This window comes from Conger conger, chromosome 11 (assembly GCF_963514075.1).
Source record: "Conger conger chromosome 11, fConCon1.1, whole genome shotgun sequence".
Lineage (NCBI taxonomy): Eukaryota > Metazoa > Chordata > Actinopteri > Anguilliformes > Congridae > Conger > Conger conger.
The window spans coordinates 31,579,973-31,593,308 of record NC_083770.1 but is presented as its reverse complement, the minus strand read 5'-3'; the positions used below and the strand labels follow the sequence as shown (position 1 = coordinate 31,593,308).

The 13,336-nt window shown below is 46.5% G+C and overlaps 1 protein-coding gene across 1 annotated transcript in view; it reads left to right on the top strand.

Annotated features, from left to right (window-relative positions):
* cux2b (cut-like homeobox 2b) overlaps positions 1-13,336 on the top strand; it is a 128,410-nt gene that overhangs the window by 54,981 nt on the left and 60,093 nt on the right. Inside the window, exons 2-3 of the mRNA XM_061261701.1 lie at positions 9,074-9,184; positions 11,098-11,145. Coding sequence (XP_061117685.1) covers positions 9,074-9,184; positions 11,098-11,145 — 159 coding nt within the window. The remainder of the gene's footprint in view (positions 1-9,073; positions 9,185-11,097; positions 11,146-13,336) is intronic.

Here is a 13,336-nt window from a genome sequence, read left to right as displayed (position 1 = left end):
CAAGCAAACGCCTTGCAGGGATATTTGCATCTTACGGATGGGTCTATAATACAATCAATACGCTTGGTCCCGAGTGGAACAGCAACATTTGTTTAAAGCCTTTTCATGGAGCGACCGTGTTTTATCACAAATCCCCCTGCTGCCCCCCATTCTGCAGGGAATGCTCCCGCCCTGAAAATACTCTGGCTCAGCGACTTGAGAGCAAAAAGGGGAAAAAAAGAAAAAAGAAAAAAGAAGGGGCCTTCTCCATTCCTTCTGAAGATGGCAATATGCTCCCTTCATTTTCTCCCGTCGTTTCTAATCTGTGTTAATGAATCCGAGGGGAAGGCAGGTGTGCAGTTTGGGAGACGGCATTGACAGATCGGGACCAAGCTGTCCCGTGCGTCTGGCGCTAAGACCCCTAAATGAAGCTGAGTGTGACGACTAATATCTGACACCCCCAGTCACACCTTCGCCGATCCTGGTAGCGCTCACGTGCTCTTTATCCCCCTTGTCAGGGTTACTGCGTCTTCCCATTGGAGGGAATGTTGACAGGCGAGGGATTAATTATTTCCGATGCGTCTCGGGCGTAATGCTGCTGTTTAGCTGTGCGCCGGGGTGACACGCTTCGCCGTGATGCTGCACCAACGAGGCTGTCCACTCCACGCACGACGTGGCTCGACATGCTGTGTTCTCTGTTTACCAAGAGAATGGGGTGTTGTATGTGATTACATCGCATTGGTTAAATCTGAGCTTAGTCATGGCAGGTTTCATTGGCTGCTGTGGAAATACTGCTTTTAAATGAGATGTATGCTCACCCCCATTAGCAGAATGCTTTTATTAACAATTTTCAATTGAATAAGCTATAAATATCATTATAATTAATAAGTAATGTATTATTAATATGGTATTGGCATCAAAAACACTTGTTGCTCATAGTTCCTTTGCAGTCAGGTTGATAATTCTATAGCTAGATTTTTAGCAGAGCTCTAAAAAACATAAAATAAACTTTGGTTCCTTCAGTGGAAAAAGTTTTCACAAAGTCATGCTTTTTTGTTCTGATGTCTCAGTTGTTAAAAGTTAGCTTTGCTTTTATGCTGTATCCAGATATCCTGTAGTGTTGGGATACCCAAAACGTACAGACACTCACCTCTGTGTTAGGTTTTTGATGTCTGCGAGATCTGAAGTCGGGTACTTTAGGGATTGTTTGCGTTTGTTTTTTGATGTGAAGAGACCTGCCTGTTTCGCTGTATTCCAGGGTGATCTGGTCAGGCCACACACAAGCCACTCACCTCTTACTGTGTTTTCAGTGAGGAATTCTGGGATAGCTGGAGGGGTGGGGAGGTGCATGTTCTGGAGAAGGCCTCTGCGTTTTTCTTTTTTTTTGTGCGTCTCTTGGGTGCAGGTGCGGGGGCTGCCGTGGTGATTCAGGGGGAACTGTAATTGGCTATCGAGAAAACTGCTGGGCAAAAATAAGGCTATTGATGGCTGCCAATTACAGTGTGGAGGCACGGATAGACTTAGGGAGGAAAGAGATGCTAAGCACCATTTTGTGCACATACACACACCTCTTCCCTGTGTGGGAGGTACCAGGGGGCACATCCCAGTTGAACTAGGAAGGTAGGAACAGGACGTGGGATTGGGGGTTTGTGAGAGTAGTTTCAGGGAAGGGTTTGGAGGTGCTGTAGGTATACATGCATAGGTGAAAACATGTGTGAGCTTCAAGGTCTTTGTGTGGGTTTCGGAGTGTAGTCTACTTTTTGTGTGATTTTTCTTTTCTTTTTTTTTTCTTTCGATGTGACTTAGTGTCTCCACAGCTCTGAATTTCAAAGCGGTGCTGTATGTGCTCGGTGCGGTGAGGAGGGTAGATCGTGAAACGTGTGATGTGTATGAACGTGTGGGACAGGGTGGGAGTTTGAGGTGTCTGCATGTGTGTGGGGACATAGGTTTTTGACATGTAGAAATGTGTCTGGGATGGGGGTGGGCAGTGTGAATTTAAGGTGCGCGTGTGAGATTGTGTGTCGGTGCGCCCTCAGTGTGTACGCAGGCTTGGTGCTGCTGCTGCAGAACGGCACACAGACGCGTGCGGAGCTGCAGCCGGAGTCGTGTTGAATTAGCACATATTGCAGGGAGATGAGGCTCTGTGGTGAGGGACGAGTTGCACCCCACCGAGCCCGAACTGTCAGAGCTGGTTTGTGGAGCAGGGACTTATGGGGCCAAAACAGGGAGGAATTCAGATTGGTCAGTGTGAAAACTGACTGCCCCTCCCCTGTGTGTGTGCGTGTGTTTGTGTGTGTGTGTGTGTGTGTGTGTGTGCGTGTGTGTGTGTGTGTGTGCGTGTGTTTGTGTGTGTGTGTGTGCGTGTGTGCGTATGTGCGTGCGTATGTGTGTGTCTGCACGCATATGTGTGTGTGTGTGTGCATGTCTGCGCGTGTGTGTATGTGTGTGTGCATGTCTGCGCGTGTGTGTGTATGTGTGTGTGTGTGTATGTGCGTGCATGTGAGCATGTGAGTGCGCATGTGTGTATGTCTATCTGTGTGCGTGTGTGAGGATATGTCAGCCATTAGTCCATCCATGAAATGTAAGACAGGGATGGTCCAGTTTCACCTGTCAGGATGCCCCCTCCCTTCCTCCTCGGCCTCCTGGAACTGCCCCCCCCCCCCCCCCCGTGTTGCTGCTCGGGGGGTGCCAGTAATAATGCTTGGGCCAGACCAGACTGCAGTGATTGGGGCCATTGATTGTGGTGATTTGATTTATTGATCGATCCCCTCTCAAATGTGCCCGTCTGAGAGGCGCAGCTAATCTGAATCCGCTGCCTCACAGAGAGGGAGTGCTGATAAGACATGCATGAAAGGAATCTGCGCTTATCTTAATCACACAACAGCCGAGCGCCCCTGCTCTCTGGGCAGTGTGTGCACGTGTGTGTGTGTGCTCATCAATGTGTGTGCATATGTGTGCGTGTACAAGTGTGTTTGTTTGTGTGTCTGTGTGTGTGTGCTTGTCAGTATTTGTGCATACGTGTGCGTGTGAGTTTGTGTATGTGTGTGTGCTTGTCAATGTGTGTGCGTCCATGCGTGTATTTGTGTGTGTGTCCTCGTGTATTTGTGTGCGTGTGTATGTGCGCCCCTGTGTGTTTGTGTGCGTGTGCATGTGTGTGTTTGTGCGTGTGTGCCTGTGTTCATCCATGTGTGTGTGTGTGCGTGTGTGCCTGTGTTTGTCCATGTGTGTGTGTGCGCGTGTGTGCCTGTGTTTGTCCGTGTGTGTGTGCATGTGCATGTATTTGCTTGTGCAGTGGGAGGGAATACAGTCACCAGGCAGAACAGAGTGGATCTATAAATTGATGGAATTCAAAGCCTCCAGCATCGATTACCATTATAACAAACAGCAGCACACAGAATGTCTGATTATTTTTAGACAAAGATTCTGTTCTCTCAGCAGCAATTCTGCTGATGCTGTCACAGTTTCAGACGTCTGCCTTTGATTGCAATTAGATGCGATACAAAAAGAAAAATAATATGCCTATCTGCATTTTTTTTTCCTTTTCTTCTTTTCAACGGAATGTGTTGTCTGAAGCTGCTGTTTGCAGGAACTGTTTCCGTGTCCAGTTTATTTTGGCTAGATTGCTCAGTGCTGTGTGTTTTTCTTCGCTGCTGTCTCAAATGCTTATTGCACTCACTTATCTTGTCTTTTTTTACTGTTGACATTGGCAAAATCTTACTTCCTTAATGTAGCGTGCAAGAAATAGCCTTAATTCATTTATAGATCTGTCTGAAATTAGCATTTTGGTTTTTGAAAGAGGTTTTGTACTGTAAAGTAATTAGGCATGATGTACACGCTGATTTTAATGTACAGACAGTCTCTTGGTTTTGGGGGGTGGGGTGCCCAGAGAGAGCTGGGCGCAGTGAGCGCTCAATATGGGAAATAAGTATGCAGCGTCTTACTGTATAATGTGTGTCACAAATGATTGAATATCATTCTTCAATTCTGTTATTATTTAAAATGTATTTATATGCCTAAATGTCCTCGATGTTAATCTGCCCTGTAATTTATTTTACATCGCCTGCATTGATTATAATTAATGAATTAATTCATTCTTTCGAGCGGTCGTTTGTTTAAAGCATTAAAATGTGATTGGAAGAAATCATCGCCATCGCCTTCATTGGGGATTTTGATTTCTCTGCAGTTTCCTGGGTTATTGTTTTGTTTTTTCCACCCCCCATTTTACTTCGCTACACATCCCCCCCCCCTCCTCCCCTAAACCCCCCCTCCCCGCCGCCTGCCTCCCCTCCGCCCTCCCCCCCTCCGTCTGCAGCACGTGTGCATAAATACCTGACCTAATCAATTGTGTGTGACTGGCTGTCTGTCACTGGGCGGATGCTGGCCTCAGCACGGCCGGGCCGTCCCACTGGACCGGGCTGCAGTCGGGGCCTCCTCCCCTGCCCAATGACAGCGCCGCGCTCCCCAGGGGAGGCTCATCAATTACGGGCGGATGTTTGAGTGGCAGGGACTTAATGACAGGAGCTCAGTATTGACCTGACTGCCACACAGTCGGCCAGGCCCTGCCCCCCCCCCCCCCCCCCCCCCCCCCCCCCCCCCACACACACACACACACTGCTTTTTTTAATTCATTGAATATTTGACTGAAAATTCATCTTCTCTTCCATCATCTCAAGATGTGTTCAGTGTTGGGAATGGAGTCTCTTTTTAATGTTTCCTCTTCACTGTGGGCTGGTACAGTACGCTGGGATGAAGTGTGTGTGTTACGGTGTGTTTCTGTGTGTGGTGGTTTAATGTTTTTTTGATGAAGAAACGTGTGGAATTTGTAAAGCGATAGTAACTTTTTTTTTACCTTAATTGTAAATATTATTTCAGTTTCAGTGTATGTTTTTGATTGGCCCATCATTTTTGTCTGTGCAGAAGAATATTTTGGATACGAAACTTTCTGATGACCTACCAGCTTTACAATGGTAGGGTATCAGGACATATTTAGATTTTTGGGACTGTTATTGTTGGCAGAGTATCCATAAGCCATAAATATAGACAAGCATACAGTATCTTTCAGCATATAATATACCATATGTCATTATCGGATCATTTTAGTCGGGTATTCTTTAAATACTCCTGTCAAATTGATTTTTAAGACAGAACTTGGTATAAAATGTTCAAGGAATTCTGCTATGGTATGCCTGGACCGAAGCCTTGACTGCTTGTGTACATACATTTGAGGCTTTAAACAAATATAGACTGTAAGTGTAGCTGGTAGGAATGTGCTGTGATGATAAATAGGGGGTAGGTGGCAGAGTGCACATTGTTGGCTCATTCTGTTTCTTTTCTTTTTTGGATGGTGTGACGTTCATCTCGCAGTTTGTCCACCAGCGGTTACATGTTGTACAATGCTGTGTCTTCTGGGTCAGGAGGAGAAATTGTTCAAAAGTTTTATTTGAAACAATTCACCGTACTCGGAAAAAGGTACATAACGGTTATAAGGAAAGGAGTGCTATAATAGGCAGCCAGGAGACCTCGTTTGTCATCAGTTCAGAACGAATCCTCTGTAGTGAGGAGAACTGGCAGTAGTGGTGCCAGAGGTCCAATCATGTGTGGACCAGAGAGGTTTGTGGGTGGGCCTGGGGAAGATTGCGATTGCGGATGGGGGTGGGAGAGTGGGGGGGGGGGGGTAGATTGAGATCATGGACCGGGGGGGGACCTCTGATTTCTGGATGTACCAATCAAAAACACTGCCTCCTTGCCACCTCCAGTGAGAACAGGGTTCATTGTTAGGTGGGGCCTTTCTCTGTCTCTCTCCTCTTGCTCTTTCTCAGTGCTCAACTCTCAGCAAACTGGAAATGAGCAACAGAAAAATCGTTCTGCTTCAGCTCCCTCCAAAAGGGGAAACAGCGGCTTCATTTCCATCAGCTGGCCTACCTGTCTCGGTTGGAAGTGGAAGCGGTGTTGTTTGTGTTTTCTATGGTGCTGTCTGATGGAGGAATGCAGTCTAGCAACCCAAGCCCTTTTGAGTCAGTCCTCAACATGCCTTTCGTCAAATGGAGGAAGCAGCAATGTAATTATGACTAATAAAAATATATATTCATGTATAGTTAATAAATAGGGGGCCCCCTGTGGATTTGGGGCCCCACACTGCTGCTTATGTCACTGTGCCCTGGAAACAGGTTTACCACCCCACCGCATTAAAACACAAAGACCCATAAATCCCACCTTAAAGGAATGCATGCAGTTAAACCATATGAATGCTGGTAATGAAATTCAATTATCATGTAAATTAACCATAAATGTTTGTTGTCCCTATCGTAAAAGATCAGCTTGTGAATGTTGCCATATTATTTTCCATGGAAGCTGAAATGAGCTGATTTTTAATGTTTATTTTTTTAAATCAATCACAGACAATTGAGCTCTGATAAAGTCTCAAGGGAGCCCATGATTGGATAGCGCATTATGGAACCTGAAATTAATAATTATGGAAAATTAGGCTAGAAGCAAATATTTTTTATGAAGGATTTGAACAACCTCAGCATTTGACTTTTTTACCATTGCAATCTATCATGCAATCTAGTGCAAGCATTTCCGTTTAGTATAATACAAGAAACAAAACCAGAATAGTGGCATAGCGCTTGTATTATAAACAGTTAATGGGGGTGCTTGAATAGCAGCACAGCATCTCTGCTTTACACAGGCTGGTCCTTCGGGCAAAACTGTGGTCCGCACATTGGGGTCCTCGAATACAAGACTGCCGATATGCCTGTTTGACATATTGCCTTTTCCATAACTTTGACGAGCGCGTGGTGTGCCTTGAATATCGTCGACGCGTGTAAGTCTCCAGTATGTATGTAAATCAAACATTGTAAGTCTCCAGAGTATGTAAATCAAATTACAATTAAGGCAGTGATTGGGACCTCCGGCATCCAGTATTCATAACTGCAGTGATAATGATAATGATGGCGATAATGATGGTGATAGTGATGGCGATGATGATGATGGTCATGCCAGCGCTAATTGCTAATCATGACCACAAAGTGGTTGGCATTGATGTTTAGTCACAATAAAGTAGTCAACACTCTTGGTCTGGACTTGAAGCAAAACTTATCCTTCAAATACTGTGCAATCGCAGGTTTAGACCACAGGTCCTTAGAGTTGTGTTTGATGTTTGAGGTCCGCACAACCTTTTTCAATGCTCAGGTCTGTGTGGCCATTCTGTTGTGTGTGTATTTATTACTGACTATATTTCTGTATGACTTTTAATTTGTATTGGCATGTCTTGCATATCCTCCATCTTCAAATCCTCTATCCTCCATCTTGTATATCTTCTGTCGTCTTATTTTTTTTTAGAATGGCAGTATGGTCACACACAGCTGGTGTGTATTGCCGTATTTATAAGCAGTAAGGTGCTCTTGGGTAAAAGCCGACTGGAAAAGTTTGTAAACGGAAGGGCACTTGAGATCTCAAGAGATCCTCTTTTACCAGCCGCCGTACTGTCCAGCTGAAGGGCAGTTTCCCCAGGCTCTGGCGCTGGCAGATGGTGGTGCTGAGAGGAATTTATTCTTCTGCACATGTGAAGGACAGCTCCTAGTGTAGCGTGGCCTCCAGTCCGCCACACCCTTTCCCCCCCGACCACTGCGGAGGACAGAGCTCCACTCATACCGAATTAGACCCATCAATGACTAATTCATTCACTGTGGTGGGAGTAGACAAACCGCTTCTCCTAAGGCCTGATATAGAAGTCTTAATTTCATCAAGTCATGATAAAATTAGGAGCTTAAAATACCTTTTAATGAAAAGCAAGTCAAATGTTTTGAATGTCAAATTGAGGTTTTGTCTGCAGTATCAGATCATTTTCTAAATTACCTTTAAGTAAGACTGTAGATTAATTAAAACACGCTCAATTAAATTTCCCCTGCATCGTCCAGTACATAAATACAGGGCTGTAATTGAATCCAGAGTTCTGGTTTTCTTCTGTTTGCCAGGAGTGGAGAGGAAGGACTTTTGGTGGGTAAGGAACCCAAAAAGGTGTTGGGGCTGGGGGTGGGGGTGGAGGAATGGTGAGGAATGGCGAAGATACTTATTGGAGGTGCGGGCAGTCCGAAGCGGTGGTGTGGTAGGCGTCTCACAGGAACCAGTTGGTCTGGAAGATATTGGACGGTGAATCAATGGCATTGGGTTTTTTCGGACAGCACGTGGTGCTTGGAACAGCATGAGCTCAGCGCTCAGCTGAACGGCGCTCGCTGTGCGCGTGGAAAAGCTTTTGCTCCGCGGAGCCGCTGCCGTTGTTTGCAGGAGGCAGCGCGTCCAGGATATGAGGGCTGAGACAGAGGTGGCGGCTCTTTTTAGGGGACGGCCCGGTCGTAGTCCCTGGTTCTGCTGCCTCTGTTCTTCGTCCTCTGAAGCGGCTGGTTTTTATGCCACTCACTCTCATAATCAGTTGAGATACTGGCTCTTTTAACAGTGATTTAGTGCCTTTGTTCGCCAGGGGACAGTTTGGGAAGAGGATTTTATTGGCATCCTTGTGTCTTTAAAACACTTTTTTTAGGGCAAAATTAAAGAGCCATTCTTTTTCTGTGGTGGAGAGTTTTACGAGTATCAAGTGTACTCTTTAAATCATGTTTTTTGGAAGGATACCCAAGGCTTGTTGGAGTCTTGTCTGGGCTAGGCCAAAAACCTGTAATGTTCCTGTTCTCAGTGATTTGTTAACATTTATTTAACAGAATATTTTTTTTTTTTACTTTTTTTGTTAACAGCGTTGTTATTCTGCTCCATTGGTTTGTATTTCTCTCTCTTTCTCTCTCTCTCTCCCTCTCCCTCTCCCTCCCCGCCTCCCTTGAGAGTTCCATTGCTGTAGCTGGCATATTGATTATTTTAGACACTGATTATCTAAAAGGCCTTTTGCTACTTTAGACATTGAATTTATTTTTGTTTAATTATTTATGGGCTCCGGGTTGCAGTAAGTATTGCCTCTCTCGGATCTTGAAGGATTAGATGGTTAATATTCAGCAGTGTATTTTTATTTATGCGCACGCTGAACTGTGCGTTTGGCTGTCGGTGTTGGCTGTTAAGCCTCATCTCCTCTCCTTTCCTTTCCCTGCAGAAAGAGCTAAACTCGGTGGCGTCGGAGCTGGCCGGACGACAGGAAGAGAGTGAAATTTCCCACAAGCACCTACTGGAGCTGAGCCGCGAGTTCAAGAGAAATGTCCCCGAGGTAACCCTCTCCACCCACAGTGCCAAACGCGACTCCCCCTCCACCCTTGTGCCCCGTGCCCAGAGCGGCACCCACCTCGCCGCTGACAGACGGGTTGACGAGGCTCGGTTCCCGGGAGCTGCTTCGGCCGCTGACACACGTGGCAGGAGCTTACCTTTGTGTTAGCATTCATTTATTCAGCGCGTAATCCGCTTTGCGGCGGACGGTCTGTGGGAGCGCCCGCCTGCGCCTGCTTGTTTTGGGGCTGCGGCGGCTGTGGCCTTGACGGCGCTGTGATGGGATCGGGGGTGGCCTCCAGCAGCTGTGTGCGGGGAGGGCCTCGGCCCCTGACGGAGGGCCCGGTCCCCTGACAGGATTACGTGCCTGAGTTCAGGCTTCGGGCCCTGAAACGGTCTTAAGGAGAGCGGGCGGTAATCCTGCGGGTGTAATGCAGGTATGCAGGGCAGGATCAGACTGTCACTGCAGGATGCCCAATCCCCTCACCTGGAGATGCCTGGGAGGGGAGAGGCAGGATTGATGAAGGATGGCGAGTCTGGAGCCGGCTAATGCATGCTGGAAATCACTGCTTCCAGAGACACAATCTCACATATACATGTGCGTGTGTGCACACAGACGGACAGAGACACACGCACACACCCACACACAGACTGACACATTCTCTCTTACACACACACTCTCTTTCACACACACACACACACACAGATGTACACGTGCGGGCAGACACACATGCACACACACCCACGACACACAAGCACACACACAGACAGACTGACACACTCTCTCTCTCACACACACACACACACACACACACACAGCCAGACATGCACTCTCTCTCACACACACACACACACACACACACTGTACATTCTCAGACACCAGTCTTTTTTCCCCTCCTCTCTCCCCTTTAATCCAGACAGGAGACACTGATTCCTCTGCTCACAGGGAATGTATGGTGAGATGAAACTTGAAAAACACAAATCGCACTGCTCTAACGAAACAGGATTTGCCATTTCTGTTGGGCCTGTAAAAAGAAATTTACATTTTATTCCCCGATTCTCCTGTCATCTTCTGGAAAGAGGACCACCAAGAAGGAAATGTATTTAAATTCAGGACACGTCTCCGAACTTATGTATGTATTGAATGTGTGATGCTACTGCAATTTACAGATGTAGACTTTACAGATCTGCTTTATTTAATCATTAATGATACATTACTTTTTGTCAGAGTAGAGCTATGGTTGATAATGTATGGGAGTACAAGTCTGTGTGAAATGGCCTATTTGCCAGAATGTGTTGAGCTATGTGTTTAGACTAGGGTGGGAGACTCTACATCTGTGTGTAGATGTGAGGCTGTCTGTCTGAGGGGAAGTGTAGCCAGGTTTCAATGATGGGGCTGTGGAGAGGGGCCAGGGAAGTGTGCCAGGGGGTTGGCAGTGGTCAAGGCCATAATCAGGCCTGCCAAGGCCCTCTCTGGAGAAATGAAGGCCAATCTAAGCAGGGTGATAAAAATGGCATCCGCTTTGCTGGCTACATTCCACCATTTTGCATGTTTTTAATATCTATTTTCAATCCCAGTAGCATATAGTCTCCAGTGTTGAGCAATATGGGGTTGTCCGTGGAGTGAAAGAAGTGTTGGCTGACTGTGCTTAATTTGGAGGTTGCGCGGGCCGGTCTCCACCCTCCCGAATTGATGGAGAAGACTGTTGCAAAAAGGGATTGGCCAACAACTGTTTGCCCACTTCCTGTTGGAAGAGAAAAGCTAAATGGAAAAGAATCTAAGAAACAGACCCTCAGAAACTCTGTATGTGTGATTGTGATGAAATTTCACCTTGCCATGTCTCTTCCCCACTGAAATGTACACTCCGCTTCTGATGAATTTGTTCAGCTCTTCTCTCGTGTTGTGTCTGTCTGTAGGAAGTTCGGGAGATGGTGGCCCCTGTCCTCAAGAGTTTCCAAGCCCAGGTGAGTTTCACTGGGTTTACTTTGTAAAACGCATTTGTATTTATCACCTATATTCTTGCAGTTTTAATGGCTTTAAAGGATCGCTCATACAGGCTTAAATTGTGGGCTTGACGTTGGTGCTCAAAGAAAGTGCAGTTAGTCACAGGAGACGAGAAATGGTTTCCCCAAACGGCTTAAAACTGGAAGGGAGCATTCGATACCAGGAAGGATTTCTTTTTCAGTTAGGAAAGAAACTGAGCTTGTGCACTTGTGTGTGGCATTGGAATTGGCTCAGCTCAGGGGGAATGGATGCGAATTGGAAGGAATTGTGGGGGGAAAAATAGATTGACCCAAAACCTGACCCCGTGCCAGAGTTTCAGTGTGTAGTCCAGCCATGGACGACCATAACAGGCTTTTATATCAGTCCGCCCACCTCCTCTCCTCACCCCGCCCGCGAAGCATCTGATGCTTTCAACAGATTTTATTTTCCTCAAAGGTGAGTGGCATCTCTCTGCAGTTCGGTTATCAGATATCGTGCTGTTTACATTATCCAGCTTGACGGAGGGAACATTTCCTCATTTCCTGTCCTGATGGTACATTTTCAGTGCCTTCGCTGATGGCCAGTCCATGGAAAAGAGTCACCCGATACCCACCAAGACTCTGCTTTACCCATTAAATGAAGGTCATAAATCACGTTTGTGAGCTGGGTTACGGACCGCAAAGCACAGGCGTATTGAAATGATGCAGCCGAATATGTTCCTCCCTCCCGTGCTTTTCCACCGGCTGAAACTCAAGACTGAATCTGAGGCACATGTAAAGCCATTTCTATACCTGTGCCGCATTTATTTATGGTATGATAATCTGTTATCTGACCGAAAACAGGAAATGTCTATGCTGTTATTCAGAGCTTGCCTTTCTGTCATCTTCTGGAGAGGATCAATGGTTTTATCTAGCAATTAGACAAGCAATCTAGCAATCTAGCAATATGATAGCAATCTAGCAATATGATTATCTAGCAATATGTTTGTTGCATTAGTAATGTTATAGTAGTCAATGCCTAAGTATCAGAAAGGAGTATGAGACAGAAACCCACCGTGGTAATGTGGTTAACTCATTTTAACAAACATTGAACTTCCCTGTCATTATGGCACCGGAGACCTGGCAGCGGAAAACCAGCCTATAGTTCAAGATTCTCACCTTCATTTCAAATGTGTGGCATAAAGGGAATGTCATCAGTAGTTGTCAATCAAAACTGAGAACCCCCCCCCCCCCCACCACACACACACACACTATTCCAGCCGCCCTGGTTTTACCCTGGTGCAAAGTGCAGTTTCTCAAGCTCTCAGCACAGCAAACAAAAAAAACCAAGTGAAAGAATAGGAATTTAATTAATGTCTGATGATTTCTTGGAGGCTTTGTTCCCTAAATGAATAGGCAGCATGCAATTAATGAGTGTTTTTCCCTTCCTTTCTCCTCCCTGCCTGCAGTGGCATTGTAGAGGACAGAGCGGTGTCTCTCCCCCACTCCTCCATGACTTTAGTTTTAATGTCAAACAGCTTGCTGAAGCTCATGAACTTTACTCACCAGGAGTCCTTGATCCCTGAGCTCACGCAGTCAGAGGAACCTTCGGAGGGAAACCATAGACGGGCAGCGAACGCGGGACGTACAGAGGCCTCAGGAAGTACAGGTGGCAGAGCGCAGCGCACTGCTGGCAGAAGTTTTGACCAAAGTACCCACCCCCCCCACAGTGATGTACTTCAAGCAGACTCCTCAGGGTTTTTGAGCCCTCAATGTGTGCCACGGTGGCGGCTCGTTCTTATTTAAAAGAGAAATCTTGCGCTTTGAAGTGTTCCTAGAGACACGACAGGTTCTAGTTTTTCTCTGTTTTATTCCGGTGAAGCCCTCCCATTTTCCTTGCCCCTCGCCCACTCTTCCCTGCTAATTATCACTAACCAGGCGACTGATTAGAACAAGCCAGCGACCTAGTTTCAGAAGTGGCTTGGAACCGCTCGGGCGCACGCAAGGGTTAACCTCCGAGCTGGTGGCTGTCATTGGTTGCTCTTCTCTCTTCTCTTCCCTTCTTCTCGTCTTTTTTTCCCTCCCTTCCCTCTTCCCTGGAAGTTTGTTAATGAGGTCCCGTCAGACCTGGGGAGAGGTGTTAATTTGGCCTGTGAAGTGCAGAGGAGATTAAGGACAGTGAGCAGCAGAAGAG